Source organism: Mercenaria mercenaria, chromosome 1 (assembly GCF_021730395.1).
Source record: "Mercenaria mercenaria strain notata chromosome 1, MADL_Memer_1, whole genome shotgun sequence".
Lineage (NCBI taxonomy): Eukaryota > Metazoa > Mollusca > Bivalvia > Venerida > Veneridae > Mercenaria > Mercenaria mercenaria.
Window position 1 is genome coordinate 62,667,172 of NC_069361.1, and position 15,838 is coordinate 62,683,009.

Genomic DNA, 15,838 nt, shown 5'->3' on the forward strand with positions numbered 1-15,838 from the left:
TATACATGTATAAATACAGCCACTAAGCTCGTCTTCCGCAAGCAATCCAGCTAAAACTTGCAGGGCTGCATTTCCTTATAGCTGTTAACATTTCTACCAAATTTCATTGAAATCCTACAACTCAGTTCTGAGATATGACTCCAGATGGACAAAAAATGGAATAAAATCACAATATATGTACTATATATATAACTGCAAAGGGCCATAAATATTGTCTACCTCAACAACTTGCAGGGCCACATTACCCTATTGCAATTAACATTTCCATCATGTTTTATTAAAATCCTTCTAACCATGTCTGAGATATGACTGGATGGACAAAAAAATGGAATAAAACACTATATGTACATGTACAAAGGGCCATAAATCTTGTCCTACTGAGGCAATCGACAAAACTTGCAGGGCGGCATTTCCCTACAGCTGTTAACATTTCTACCATGTAAAGCAGAGTTATGAAGCCTGCTCTGTGAGATCATCTTCTGATACTGATGAAGTGTAAACAATTTGAAAGCATTCAGTCAAGCAGTGTCTGAGAAACCTGCTAACATACATAACTTTTACACAATTTCTATGTTAACGAGCAAATTCGATGAATTGGAATCCCCCGCCGAAAGGGTCAGAGTTGAGGAACGGCAAAAAATATATCCAGCAAAAAGTTAAGAATGTTACCAAGAAGCAAATAATTTCATTAGTCAAAATCAAATTAAAAGAAAATGAATGGTTTGTTTGGGTGGGGCAGCGGGGTGAGGATACAACAGTTTACATGTTGATTATAAATATTGACAGGTGTAGGTACACAACATCACATGTTTATAATAAATGTTCATGGAAAAGAATGAAAGAAGTTTAATGAAATTCTTCCAATTGGTTGGTTTGTTATGTACAGATCTGTGGATTTTTAAACAATTAAAGGGCAATAACTATATGGAAAATTGACCAATCGAAAAAAACCTTGAAGGGCATCGTTGCAGTATCTTGGTTCATGTCTGTTTCAAGTCTGATGAAATTCTACCTGCTAGTTACTGAGAAATGGCTGCAGACTGACATTTTTCATTAAATCAAGGGCAATAACTCTGAGGGAAATTGACCAATCAAAAAAAAAAACTTGACGGGCATCATGCAAGTATGTTGGTTCATGTTTATTTCAAGTTTCATGAAATTCTACCTGTTAGTTACTGAGAAATGGCTGCGTGACATTTACAGGCAAAACTGAGGCGAAATGACCATTCAATAACTACGCCCTTTGGCATGTCATCTGCTACTAGAGACAGAATGGTGCGACGGGGGCGCGGGTAGTGGGGATAACAAGAGCTGTCTATGGGACATTAGTTAAACAAGGGCCATAACTTAGCAAGACTTATATAAACTGAGTTATTTTATTACAATTTAGTACAAATTAAATTTATTATAGGAATAATAACAACTTGCATAAACTTCAATATAATCTTTTTGCAGTCAAATAAATTAATTTCAATCAAGATACAAATACATATGTTTGAGAATGATGTCTTGTGTGAAGTTTTAATTTAAGATAATATTGCTTAGCTTGATAGTTCATAATAATTGCAAGCCAAACTGTAACCAAATTTTCAAAGTCCAAAAGGGCTCAAAATTTGAATTAAATTCTAACAAGAGAACAAGAGTTATCTATCTTGGTCATTTCAGTAAGTTTGATGATAGAGAAGCCTTTTGCAAAGTTTCAATCAAATATATGAAATGATTACTGAGATATGAACTTGCATCCAAAACATTAACTTAAGTGTGATGCCACAGCATGGGTGTCAGAGTAGAATATCTCTCACTATTTAAATTGTCACGCTAAAATTAAGTTAGTTTCGCACAAAACATTAACCAAGTTTTAAAAGTTGCAAAAGGGCCATAATTTGAATTATATCCAAAATAAAAGAGTTATCTAACTTGATAAGTTATCTAACTTGATTATTTCATTATGTCTGATGAATAAGAAGCATTGTATGAAGTTTCTATCCAGTATATATAGTTGTTACCGAGATACAGCATCATAGCTGCATACAAAACTTCAACCAAATTTTCTAAGTCAAAACAGGGTCATTATTTCAAACAGGTTCAAGATATCTAACTTGGTTATTTCAGTTGGTTTGATGATCAAGAAGCCTTGTTCAAAGTTTCAATCCAATATATGCAATGATAACTGAGATATGAACTTGCACACAAAACTGAAAACAAGGTGTGACACAATATTCTTCAAATAGTGGAGCTAAAAATGGGAATAACTTAGTCAAAATCAAATGTTTTAGAAATATAACTTTTCCTGCAGAGTCATCTAATAATGCCAAAGACATATGTGAAGGAGCCTTTGATTTAATGACTCATGAACCAAAGTGAGTCATTTACTGTTCATAGGCACAAAACCTAGGCAGTGTGTCCTTGACCTTTGACCTTCCTCTGCTGGTCATGATCAACCTCCCTATTAAGTTTTGTGATCCTAGGCCCAAGCGTTCTCAAGTTATTGTCCGTAAACGGTTTAACTGTTCTGGGTCACTGCGACCTTGACCTTTGGCCTACTGAACTGAAAATTAATAGGGGTCATCTGCTGATCATAACCAACCTCCTTATCAACTTTCATGATCCTAGGCCAAAGCATTCTTAATTTATCATCTGCAAACAGTTTCAACTGTTCTGGGTCACTGTGACCTTGATCTTTGACCTACTGTCCTCAAAATCAATAGGGATCATCTGCTGATCGTGATCAACTTCCCTATCAAGTTTCGTGATCCTAGGCCCAGGCGTTCTCAAGTTTTGGTCTGTAAACAGTTTAGCTGTTCAGGGTCACTGTGACATTGACCATTGACCTTCTAACCTAAAAATCAATAAGGGTCATCTGCTGATCATGAATAACCTCCCTATCAACTTTCATGATCCTAGGCCCAATCGTTCTTGAGTTATCATCCAGAAACCATTTAACTGTTCCAGGTCACTGTGACCTTGACCTTTGTCCTACTGACCTTAAAAATTCAGTTGGGATCATCTGCTGCTCATGACCAACTTCCTTATCAACTTTCATGATCCTAAGCCCAAGTGTTCTTAAGTTATCATCCGGAAACTGTTTAACTGTTCCGGGTCACTGTTACCTTGACCTTTAGCCTACTGACCTCAAAATCACTAGGGGTCATCTGCGGATCATGATGAAGTTCCCTTTCAAGTTTCGTGATCCTAGGCCCAAGCATCCTCAAGTTATCGTCCGGAAATGGTTTAACAGTTCTGGGTCACTGTGACCATGACCTTTGACCTACTGACCTCAAAATCAAAACAGGGTCATCTGCCGGTCATGAACAACCTCCCTATCAACTTTCATGATCCTAGGCCAAAGAGTTCTTGAGTTATCATCCAGAAACGGATTGGTCTACATACCAACCGAACGACCTCTGCAAAACAATATACCCCTCCTTCTTCGAAGGGTGGCATAAATAGGAAACTGGACTGATAATATCCAGTAATCATCAAAAAACAAAAATTTGGCAGCAGTAGGCCCAAGCATTTTAGCTAACCTACTCCCAAAAACAACAGTGATTATCTACTTGCCACAGGCAATTGTCCTTTAAGGCATAATAGCTTTATGCCACCAAATGTTTTCCAGTTATTGACTGGAATCCCCTTTTTGGCAGTGTTGTCAGTGACCTTGACCTTTGACCTACCAACCCACAAAACAACAGTAATCTGTTTACTGTGGGAAATACTTGTGGTAAAAGAAATGGACTACTCAGCAGCTGACCAACATGAGCAAATCAATAAACATTCAAAGGTGTGGGGGGTGGACGTGAGGGACTGAAGAAAATTTAGTCTACAACAATGATTAGTACTATGGCAGAAGTTCAACTCACCATCAGCTCCACACAGACAATGTCTGGTATTGGGATCATGATCTGGTTGTGCTGCAAATTGTAAATAAATATCTTCAATTTAACTGTAATATTTTGCATACCATAAAATTCTTGTAATCTTCTGAACAATAACCCACATTTTCTACATTACTAAGAACCATTTCATCAAATAGAATATTTCAAGCTCATTATGTACTGTATGATACAAAACACAATTCACACGTTTGTATGTAAATGAAAAAACATGCTACATGTTACACCTGAAGTTCTGGTGATGTACAATGATTTGAAGAACTTGTGTGAAATTCAAAAATACAAGCATCTAGTTAATTCCTTTTACAATAAAAATCAGAATTTAACAAAAGATAAAAGGAAGAGATGATTTATAGCTAGATACCAACCTGTCCCTTTTAAAATCTTGTGTTTAATATCTTACACATGACTGCATCTGTTTCATAACCATTTGTACACCATCATTTCTGCATATAAGTCTATCTTCTAGAATTTAACTTTACCATTTATTCTCTGTTTTCTGATAATCAATGATCTATGTTCATCTTCTAGGTGTAATGCATTCCATATACCTTGTATACACTACTTCTTGTTTTCTTATAAGTCAATGATCTTATGTTCATCTTCTTCAGGAACACTGGCATCCGACTATAACTTGTATACACCTACCTCTGTTTTCTGATATAGTCCATGATCTTATGTTCACCTTCTTCAGGAACACTGGCATACTGACTATAACCTGTATTAACGCACTTTTTTTGTAAATCTCAGATTCCAATGTTCTTGTCAGAGCCTGGGCTCTGCATAACCAACACTACCCCAGGTTTGCAGATGTTGGTCAGAAACTAATGTTACGCTTTCTTCTAGAAACAACTGATGACTAAATACCATAATAACACAGACTATTCTGCATTAGCCATCGATTAGTTCGCCTTTCAGGTGTTATGGACACTGATTTATTTATCACCTACCTCTCTGATAAGTGCCATGATTTTATACTTTCGGAACGTGGACATTCTTAATGTTATTACTTAATCTCTGTTTTTAAAATAGTCCATGATCTTTTTCACTTACGGGGAACTTGCTTGACTCATAATTATGAATAGCTCTTGTTCTACACGGCATCCTGTCTTATCACTTTCGGGAAGTGGCCGACAGTATACACATTATACATGACTCTTGTGTTTAATAATAGTCCTGACTTAGTTGTTCAATGTAATTTTCGAGTTTAGGAAACTGGATCGATACCTATACTCTACATTCTGTTAAATTGAATAACCATGAATTTTGTTCACTTCTCCGGGAGCTCGGAAGTTATAAACATCAAACTCTGTTTTTGTTAGTCCGTTTATCACTTAATGTTTACACTCCGGTGGTGGATCCGACAAGTAAAAAATTATAAATCCTTCTGTTTCTATAAATGTCATGAACTATGTTACACCTTCACAACTTGGCTTCGATCAGTTATAACCTTTATACATTACACCCATCATATCTGATAATGCATGATTTATAAGTGCACAACATTTTCGGAATGTTTGGCTACAGTGTAACCTTTAGCATCACATTTTCTGTAATATAGTTTAGAACTTATTTTTGAATGTTGTGCTATCATCAGGATTTATACTCTACTTCTTTGGTCAATATAGTATGAATCTTAGGGAACTTCACGGGAATGTTGCGTATCACAGATGTAGCCTTATTACAATTAAACCGTCTAGTTGTTTGAAAATGATCTTATGTTCACATTTCGGGAAAGTTGCATACGTCTTTGTGACCTTTCGACTTGCATACTGATTTCGGATATCCATAATTTGTTCACCTTGCCCGGCAACGTGGCATAGTCAAACTTCTATACAGCCTCTCCTGATTTCTGTTTGTACATGTTTTGTTCCCTTTCACTGCGAATGGCATCCGACAAGTTATAACTATAATACATCTACCTCTCTTTTTTTCTGATATAGTCCATGATCTTATGTTCACCTTCTCCGGGAACGTTGGCATCCGACAGTATAACCTTTATACATCTACCTCTCTGTTTTCTGATATAGTCCATGATCTTATGTTCACCTTCTCCGGGAACGTTGGCATCCGACAGTATAACCTTTATACATCTACCTCTCTTTCACCTTCTCCAGGAACGTTGGCATCCGACAGTATGACCTTTATACATCTCCCTCTATTTCACCTTCTCCAGGAACATTGGCATACGACAGTATAACCTTTATACACCTACCTCTCTGTTTTCTGATATAGTCCATGATCTTATGTTCACCTTCTCCAGGAACGTTGGCATCAGACAGTATAACCTTTATACCTTTCCATCCGGGGTCATTGTTCAATCTATCATGGACGTAGAATCTCAGACAATTGGCAAGTCTGAACATAAATGGTGTTCCCTATAAAATGAACATGAACAGTTTAAACGTTAGATAAAATATGGCAACATAGTGTTATTTTTAACATAAAACAGCTACAGCCTATGCTAATTTCAACATGAAGTGAACTGATTTCATTATATAGCTTCAGACAGAAAATGTTTCTGTTACAGAACAATTCAGTAATGATGATAATGATAAACTTACAGGTGTGATACAGAATGATAAACTTACAGGTGTGATACAGAATGAGAAACTTACAGGTGTGATACAGTTGTGATACAGAATGAGAAACTTACAGGTGTGATACAGTTGTGATACAGAATGAGAAACTTACAGGTGTGATACAGTTGTGATACAGAATGAGAAACTTACAGGTGTGATACAGTTGTGATACAGAATGAGAAACTTACAGGTGTGATAAAGTTGTGATACAGAATGAGAAACTTACAGGTGTGATACAGTTGTGATACAGAATGATAAACTTACAGGTGTGATACAGTTGCTATCAAACTTTTCTGAAGCAGGTTTTTCAGGAGGAAGGGTACAGCCTTTCTGTAACAACTCTTCTCTTACACGAGCTATTTCTTCTGATGTTTCCCTGTTCATATACACAAAATTTTAATACAACATGCTAACTAAAGTCTTCTAAAAACAGTAATGTCTATAATATAACCAACAAGAGCTGTCTCCATAGGATGACACATGCCCCCGATGGCACTTTGAATGATAAGTTATGGCCGATGTTAGAGTTTAGGACCTTTGACCTACGGACCTGGCTCTTGCACGCGCAAATCGTCTTACTGTGGTACACATTTATGCCAAGTTATTTGAAAATCCATCCATGGATGACAAAGATATGGACTGGACACGCCCATCAATGCACTATCCTTTAACGTCTAAGTGTGACCTTGACCTTTGAGCTACGGACCTGGGTCTTGCGCGTGACACGTCATCTTACTGTGGTACACATTCATGCCAAGTTACTTGAAAATCCATCCATGGATGACAAAGATATGGACCGGACACGCCCATCAATGCACTATCCTTTAACGTCTAAGTGTGACCTCGACCTTTGAGCTAAGGACCTGGATCTTGCACGCGACACGTCGTCTTACTGTGGTACACATTCATGCCAAGTTATTTGAAAATCCATCCATCGATGACAAAGATATGGACCGGACATGCCCATCAATGCACTATCCTTTAACGTCTAAGTGTGACCTTGACCTTTGAGCTACGGACCTGGGTCTTGCGCACGACACGTCGTCTTACTGTGGTACATATTCATGCCAAGTTATTTGAAAATCCATCCATCGATGACAAAGATATGGACCGGACACGAAAATTGCAGACAGACTGACAGACCGACAGACTGACAGACGGTTCAAAAACTATATGCCTCCCTTCGGGGGCATAAAAATACACAAAAGCACAGTGATAAACATTCCTTCTTTACCGTAATATTGAAGTGTTACTAAGTTCAGATCAACAGGTATAAAGACAGCAAACATTTAATGCTGCACTCAAAATTAGAGGAATGATTAAACCTGATTCCCAAGACATTTGTATACACCCAATAATAATGTGAGCATTACCCCTGATTCTAATACGCTTGTCTCTGTTAAAACACTCTTACGCTAGAATGACGTCACGTTAACATGCAATGACTTCAAAGGTTTTTGTTGCGACCAAGAAAGAGCGCTTCTATATTTTATCAACTGTTTTAGATTAACGGCATATTAGAATCGAAATAATTTATAGCAAAACCGTGGTTTAACAATATTTATACACTCAGGCGGTAATACGTCGTACAAATAATTACACCCGACGTATAACTGCCCATCGTGCATAGTGTTAAAACACTCTTTCGCTATAAATTATTTCTTAAACAGATTCTTCTTAACTTGAACCTATATTTGTTTTGCATGATGTGTTGTATAACTAAAACTTTTCTTATGACTTTCAGTAACTTGTACTATGTAAAACCATAATGTAGGGCTGTCATTGATTGGGTCTTTGTCATATCGACGATACCGATATATCGGAAGACAGATATCGACGATACATCGATTATTAAGTTAGAGTAACAACCTATTTGTTCATGTACATGCTATATACCTTCTTGTTAATGTTATTTTTAGTTTAATTGCCTGCTTTTCATGTGTTTTATTTGTATTTATGTATTTCCCCATACAGGTAGTGCCGACTAGTTGGAAAAGAATGCTACGGTACAAGTTTAGACATGACCTTTATTGACAACTTCCGTTACTAAGGGCGCATTTTTGCAGGCAGAAAAGTTGTTTTAGAGGGTCTGAGTGTTTATCTGGATAGTTTTTTTTCTCTGTGTAAAATATCGATTCTTAAAAATGGGAATCGATAATCGATCGACCAAAAAATATCGTTGATACATCGATATCGTTTCTATCGATGACAGCCCTACCATAATGTCTCTCAAAAGAGAACCACTTGAATACCACTGACATAATGTTTACTAAACCCCCTGATTTTGAAAGATCTGTTAGTCTACTGTATGGTTACATTTATGCCATTATAAAGTGTTTTCAACTGTAAGACTTTTGTAAGCAATACAGGCTACTCACACTGCTTCCTTTGAAGCTCGGAATCGTCTACTTCTTTGCTGATTCATCTTTGCTCTTGGAGCCTGAAATAAATTAATCAGTGCATAGGAGTTTGTTGATAAAGGTCAGAAGTCACCAAGCACTATACATTCCATAGATTAATACTTGATCAAGGAAGAAGGGTAAAATGGGTAAATACATATTAAACCACCATCTGTGTCATTTTAATTGACTGTTTGGAACTAATCACGTAAAGTTAGTATTTAGTTGAAAATGGTGCAAAAGAGAATTATGGTGATGATCTATCAAGCTGTTCATGAGAAGAAGTTGTTAAGGTTTTTCTATATGTAGCTCTGCCACCACTAAAATCAGTCAAGTGGAACAATTTAAACAAAACTGAGAGGTATTTACAAGGATGCTACAGATCAACTTAAGTCATGATTCATCAAACAGTTCATGAGAAGAAGTTGTTTAAAGAGTTTTTTCTTATTAGTTCTGGCAGCCCAATCATTCAAGGGGAACAATTTGTATAAAATTGAGAGGGGACATTATAAGGATGCTACAGACCTAGTTTGGTAATGTTCCAACAAGCAGTTCATGAGAGTAAGTTATTTAAAAGTTTTTCTATTTTTAGGGTTGGCAGCTTCTAAAATCAGTTAAGCAAGACCATTGAAATAATTTGAGCGAAGTCCTTACAAGGATGCTACAAACCAGGTTTGGTGATGCTCCATGAAGCAGTTCAAGAGAAGAAGGTGAAAATTTAACACCTGATGACGGACGACAGTGGATGGACACAGGCTTATCACCAAAGCTCACCCTGAACCTCTGGTTCAGGTGAGCTAAAAAGTGAAAATATTAAACTGTAAAACATACCACTCCATCTATAGCCATGTACAGTACCCTTCTGGGGCGGACAATGGAAAAGATTCTGTCGATGTATTCAAATATCAGGATCATCATTTCCTGCTCATTTTTTGGAGCTGGCCTGAAAACAGAGGGTAAAACAGTTTACTGATAGTTTTCATGTCATTTCTTGATGAACATGTGCAGTGTCTTTATACTAGTGTTCATCATTACTGTGGACTATTTTTTTCACAAAGCACTGTATATACAAACAAGAGCACCGCCTGTGGGTGCCATCACTTGTCTGCAAGTGCTGGACAATATGTAAGAAAGGAGTTATAGTTCAGATTTTCTATGTACAAAAAAGGGCCATAATTCTGACAAAATGCAGGTTAGAGTTAAGATTCTTGGTCTACTTCCTCAAGTAATGATGATAAACAAGTACGCAAAGTTTCAAAGCTTTAGCTCTTATAGTTTTTGGGAAAAAGTGGACCTAAACAAAAAATTTAACCAAGAAACTAAAATTTTCGATGTACAGAAAGGGCCATAATTCTAACAAAATGCATACCAGAGTTATGGTTCTTGGCCTACATAGTTACCTAATGATGATAAACATGTGTGCAAAGTTTCATAGCTGTAGCTCTTATGGTTTTTGAGAAAAGGTTGACCTAAACAAAAATTTAAACCAGTGCCAATGTCGACAATCAACTGACTACAATACCTCGGTTTTTTTTTCAGAAATCAGACGAGCTAAAAAGTATGTTTTAAATAAAAAAAGACCTTTGAAATTAAAATTTAGTAATTATTTCTGATAATAATCAGCCTGTTGCAGTAGGCAGTCCGTCAATTGTGGCCCAATGTTTCTTACTGGTCCTTTTATTATAGAGGTGCCATCCTAACTTACCAACATGAATATGTTACACCACGAATTTGTTACAGTCTAACAACAGGGTGGTCATATATCAATGATATGTAACAAATAAAACATAGGGACAGGAAAGTTCAAACATGACAATGTTCTTAGAAAAGAGTATTTGAAAAACCGCGATGCAAAGATACATACAATCTATTCATCTACTAATTTTATCTTGAAGAAACTACATGTAAGTAATTAATAAATTTGATGATGCAGTATAAGAACAAGCAAATTCGATGATTTAGTATCCCCCTCCGAATGAGTTTGTGGTGAGGAATGGCAAAGAAAAATATCTGGCAAAAAGTTCAAGATTTTAGGGTACAACTTTGCATGTTGATAAATATTCATTAGAAGGTTTGTTAGAAAAAAAGAAAAATGAAAAAGAAAAAAAAATTGTGGGGGGTGGGGGGGTGAGAGAAATGACCAGGGATGTGGTGGTGACCCAGTGTGGGTACATAACTTCACATGTTGACAATAAATGTTCATAGAAAACAAGAGGACCATGATGGTCCTGAATCGCTCACCTCTTCCCACATGGCCCAGTTTTGAGTATGACATCGTTTTTTCTATTTTTTGACATAGTGACCTAGTTTTTGAGCTCATGTGACCCAGTTTTGAACTTGACCTAGATATTATCAAGATAAAAATTCTGACCAATTTTCATGAAGATCCATTGAAAAATATGGTCTCTAGAGAGGTCAAAAGATTTTAATAATTTTAGACTTACTGACCTAGTTTTTGACCGCAGTTGACCCAGTTTCAAACTTAAACTAGATATCATCAAGATGAACATTCAGACCAATTTTCATACAGATCCCATGAAAAATATGGCCTCTAGAGAGGTCACAAGGTTTTTCTATTATTTGACCTACTGACCTAGTTTTTGAAGGCATGTGACCCACTTTCGAACTGGACCTAGATATCATCAAGGTGAACATTCTGACCAATTTTCATGAAGTTCTCATGAAATATATGGCCTCTAGAGAGGTCACAAGGTTTTTCTATTTTTGACCTACTGACCTAGTTTTTGAAGCACTTGACCCACTTTCGAACTTGGACCTAGATATCATCAAGGTGAACATTCGACCAATTTTCATAAGTTCCCATGAAAAATATGGCCTCTAGAGAGGTCACAAGGTTTTTCTATTATTGACCTACTGACCTAGTTTTTGACGCACATGACCCAGTTTCGAACTTGACCTAGATATCATCAAGATGAAACATCGATTTTTCTAATATTTTGCCTCTAAGGTCACAGTTTTTACTCATTGATTTGACTTGACCTAGTTTTGATGAACTGACCATTTTCAACAGCCCTGACAGTATGTCTAGTGAGTAACAATCGTTTTTTCTATTTTTGACACTAGTGACCTAGTTTTTTAAGCAGTGACCCAGTTTCAACTTGACCTAGATATCATCAAGAGTGAAAATTCTGACCAATTTTCATGGATATCCATTAAAGTATGGTCTCTAAGAGGTCACAAGGTTTTTCTATTTTTGACCTACTGACCTAGTTTTTGAAGGCACGTGACCCTTTCGAACTTGACCTAGATATCATCAAGATGAACATTCTGACAATTTTCATGGATCCATTACAAATATGGTTTAAAAGAGGTCACAAGGTTTTTCTATTTTTGACCTAATGACCTAGTTTTTGACGGCACGTGACCCTTTCGAAACTGACCTAGATATCATCAAGATGAACATTCAGACCAATTTTCATACAGATCCCATGAAAATATGGCCTTAGAGAGGTCACAAGGTTTTTCTATTATTTGACCTACTGACCTAGTTTTTGACGGCACGTGACCCACTTTCGAAACTGACCTAGATATCATCAAGGTGAACATTCAGACCAATTTTCATAAGATCCCATGAAAATATGGCCTCTAGAGAGGTCCCCAAGGTTTTTCTATTATTTAGACCTACTGACCTAGTTTTTGACGCACTGACCACTTTCGAACTGGACCTAGATATCATCAAGATGAACATTCTGACCAACTTTCTAAGTTCCATGAAAATATGGCCTCTAGAGAGGTCACAAGTTTTTCTATTTTTAGACCTACTGACCTAGTTTTTGACCGCACGTGACCCAGTTTCGAACTTGACCTAGATATCATCAAGATGAACTTCAGACCAACTTTCATACAGATCCCATGAAAAATATGGCCTCTAGAGAGGTCACAACGTTTTTCTATTATTTGACCTACTGACCTAGTTTTTGACGGCACGTGACCCAGTTTCGAACTTGACCTAGATATTATCAAGGTGAACGTTCTGACCAATTTTCATGAAGATCTTGTGAAAATTATGGCCTCTAGAGAGGTCACAAGGTTTTTCTATTTTTAGACCTACTGACCTAGTTTTTGACTAAATATCATCAAGATGAACATTCTGACCAACTTTCATAAAGATCCCATGAAAAATGTGACCTCTAGAGTGGTCACAAGCAAAAGTTTACGGACGGAGGGACGCACGCACGGACGGATGAGGGACACCGCGCGATCACAAAAGCTCACCTTGTCACTTTGTGACAGGTGAGCTAAAAAACGAAAGAAGTTTGATTAAATTCTACCAATTGGTTAGTTTGTTATTTACAAATATGTGGATTTTTAAACAATTAAAGGGCAATAACTCTGGTTACTTAAGAGATCCTAACAAAATTGCATGTGTACAACCAAATTATGGTGATTTAAACTCAATTTAAGTTTCATAGTTCTAGGTAAAATATGTCACAAGTTGCCATGATATTTATAGTACCCTATATAGTTAATACTGGAAACTACTAAGGGCCGTAACTCTGGTGTTACCTGGGCAATCTGACTGAAACTTGATGGCCGCATTTCCCTATAGTGGCAAACATGCATAATTGCATATGAAGTGTTATTTAAATATTCCAAACCACTTCCTAGATATGGCTCCGGACTGACGGACAATGCCAAAACTATATCCCTTCCGCCTTTGGCGAGGGATAATTAGCAGGAAAGGTAATATTTTTACTTATTTCTCCAACATAAAATAACATTTTTCTGTTTACTTGTACAAATGGCAAAGATGCAGATTTATGCTCTCATTCTGACAGGAACTTACTTGTCTTCTGGATGTGTGCAAGGATGTATGATACCATTCATATCCAGGTAGAGATTATCAAACTCTGTATCGTTTGGATTTGGCTGGCTTGTATCCACTGGAAACTTCACACCATTTACCTCTTTAGTCTGAAATATTTGTACACATATAAATTATGTAAATCCCTACCACTGGTAATATATATGCATCCCTGCTATTGGTAATGCATGTACATCTCCTAATACAAATGTATTGGTAATATGTACATCCTTACTATATATGTAATTTATGTACATCCCTACTATTGATAATGTATGTGGTTTTCTTTATTGCTGGTAATGTTTACTACTACTGATAAGGTATTTACATCCCTACTATTGGCAATGTATACTTGTATGCCTTTTAAGCATATTTTTGACAATAAAGGGCCATAACTCTAATCTGATTAACAGAAATCCGGAAACGAGTGCCAGACTGCCACTAAATACGCCCGTCTAAATATTCAGTTATGTATCATAAAAAGATTTCAAATAATTCAAGGGCTATAATCCATGAGTGCCTGCGATTTAGGTGGTTATCGAACTTGGCCGAGATATTATGCCCACAAACATTGTTACCAACTCTGGTGAAGATCGGATGAAAACTGTTAGACTTAGAGGGCGGACAAGGCTATATTCGCAGATTTTGAGTAATTAAAGGGCCATAATCCAAGAGTGCCTGGGCCGATTTGGCTGGTTATCGTACTTGGCCGAGATATTATGCCCACAAACATTGCCAGCAAGTTTAGTGAATATCGGACGAAAACTATTCGACTTTGAGAGCGGACAAGGCTAAATTTGTAGTTTTTCAAGTAATTCAAGGGCCATAATCCAAGAATGCCTAGGGAGATTTGGCTGGTTATCGAACTTGGCCGAGATATTATGCCCACAAACATTATCAGTAAGTTTGGTGAAGATCGGATAAAAACTCTTTGACTTAGAGAGCGGACATGCTTTTGGACGCCAACCGCCCGCCCGCCACTGGTGTTCACATAATAAGCCCTGCTCTTTCAGAGACGGGCATATAAGAAATCCCAAGTGCATAACACATCCTGAATAATATTCCTATGATGTTTCATGACCCTAGGTCAAATACTTTTTGAGATATGTGAGACACAAACTTTTATACTCTTGTTTATGCAGGTATTTCTTACTAAGGCAAAGGCCTTAATTCTGGTCTGGCCGAGTGATATAACAAAATCCCAGGTGCACAACTTCACATAACAATTCTATGAGGTTTGATGACTCTGTGTCAAATATTTCTTGAGATATGCATGACACATATTCAGATGGACGGACAGACAAGGGCAAATGTAAGTGGCCTCCCCCATCCCACCAAAAAAATAAATTAGTGGTGGAAGGGCACAAAATATTTTAAAGGGTGTAAAGAACATTCATTCTGGTTAAGCAAACAGCTACATTATATGAAAGTAAAAGTATATGGTTAAAAGACATAAAAATGTCCAGTCCATACTATTCACTGAAAGAATACCTGAGGTCATGTTTTGGATTTTACTACTGGATGAGTTATTATGAATTTGTATCATAGCTCGGTGTTTTTTCTTAACAAATTTGGTGCCGGTAATTCGTATACTCTGAGTACAGGGTGCGGTAACTAAAAGTGTGCAGGTATTTAATACCCGCACGCTAGTCACGGCACTGTTGGAAAGAAAAGTATGCCAGCGTGTCTGGAACAGTAGACAGCGAAGTGTATTTATTGATTTTCTGCTCCTCTAGCATTGGTTTATTTTACCTGGGCTTTACACATTTGTAAATCAAGGATTTTAAGTACGCACTGAACTGCTGTATATGGCAATGTGGAACGCCTATAACTATATGTATGGATGGCTATGATACAAAACAGAAAGAACATTAAAACTCTCGGGTAAACGATTTGTATGAGGGGGCGTAGCCCCCTCGTACAAATCGTTTACCCTCGCGTTTCAATGCTCTTTCTATTACATATACCTACCTGTAGACCCTATTTTTTTTTACTAATGTTACCTGAACCACACACATTTTTTTTAGCCTTAGTATAAACTAAAAGGGTATTGTTGTAAAGACATGAAATAAAAAAACAAACATCTAAGATAAAAATTATATTTGAAGAATATACATGATTTTAAATTTTGCATTTTTA

At 36.8% G+C, this 15,838-nt stretch overlaps 1 protein-coding gene across 3 annotated transcripts in view; it reads right to left on the bottom strand.

Moving 5' to 3' along the window:
- Window positions 1-15,838, bottom strand: part of LOC123536147 (5'-3' exoribonuclease 2-like) — a 114,904-nt gene that overhangs the window by 89,164 nt on the left and 9,902 nt on the right. For 2 of the 3 annotated variants that reach the window (XM_045319001.2, XM_045319012.2), the window contains exons 2-7: window positions 13,682-13,809; window positions 9,706-9,817; window positions 8,854-8,915; window positions 6,740-6,851; window positions 6,109-6,271; window positions 3,861-3,911 (exon numbers count right to left, since the gene is read on the bottom strand). In XM_045319001.2, the coding sequence (XP_045174936.2) occupies window positions 3,861-3,911; window positions 6,109-6,271; window positions 6,740-6,851; window positions 8,854-8,915; window positions 9,706-9,817; window positions 13,682-13,809 (628 nt within the window). Of the gene's footprint in view, window positions 1-3,860; window positions 3,914-4,541; window positions 4,578-6,108; window positions 6,272-6,739; window positions 6,852-8,853; window positions 8,916-9,705; window positions 9,818-13,681; window positions 13,810-15,838 lie in introns of those variants that run through there. The other variant, XM_053549170.1, reaches the window with a different exon arrangement.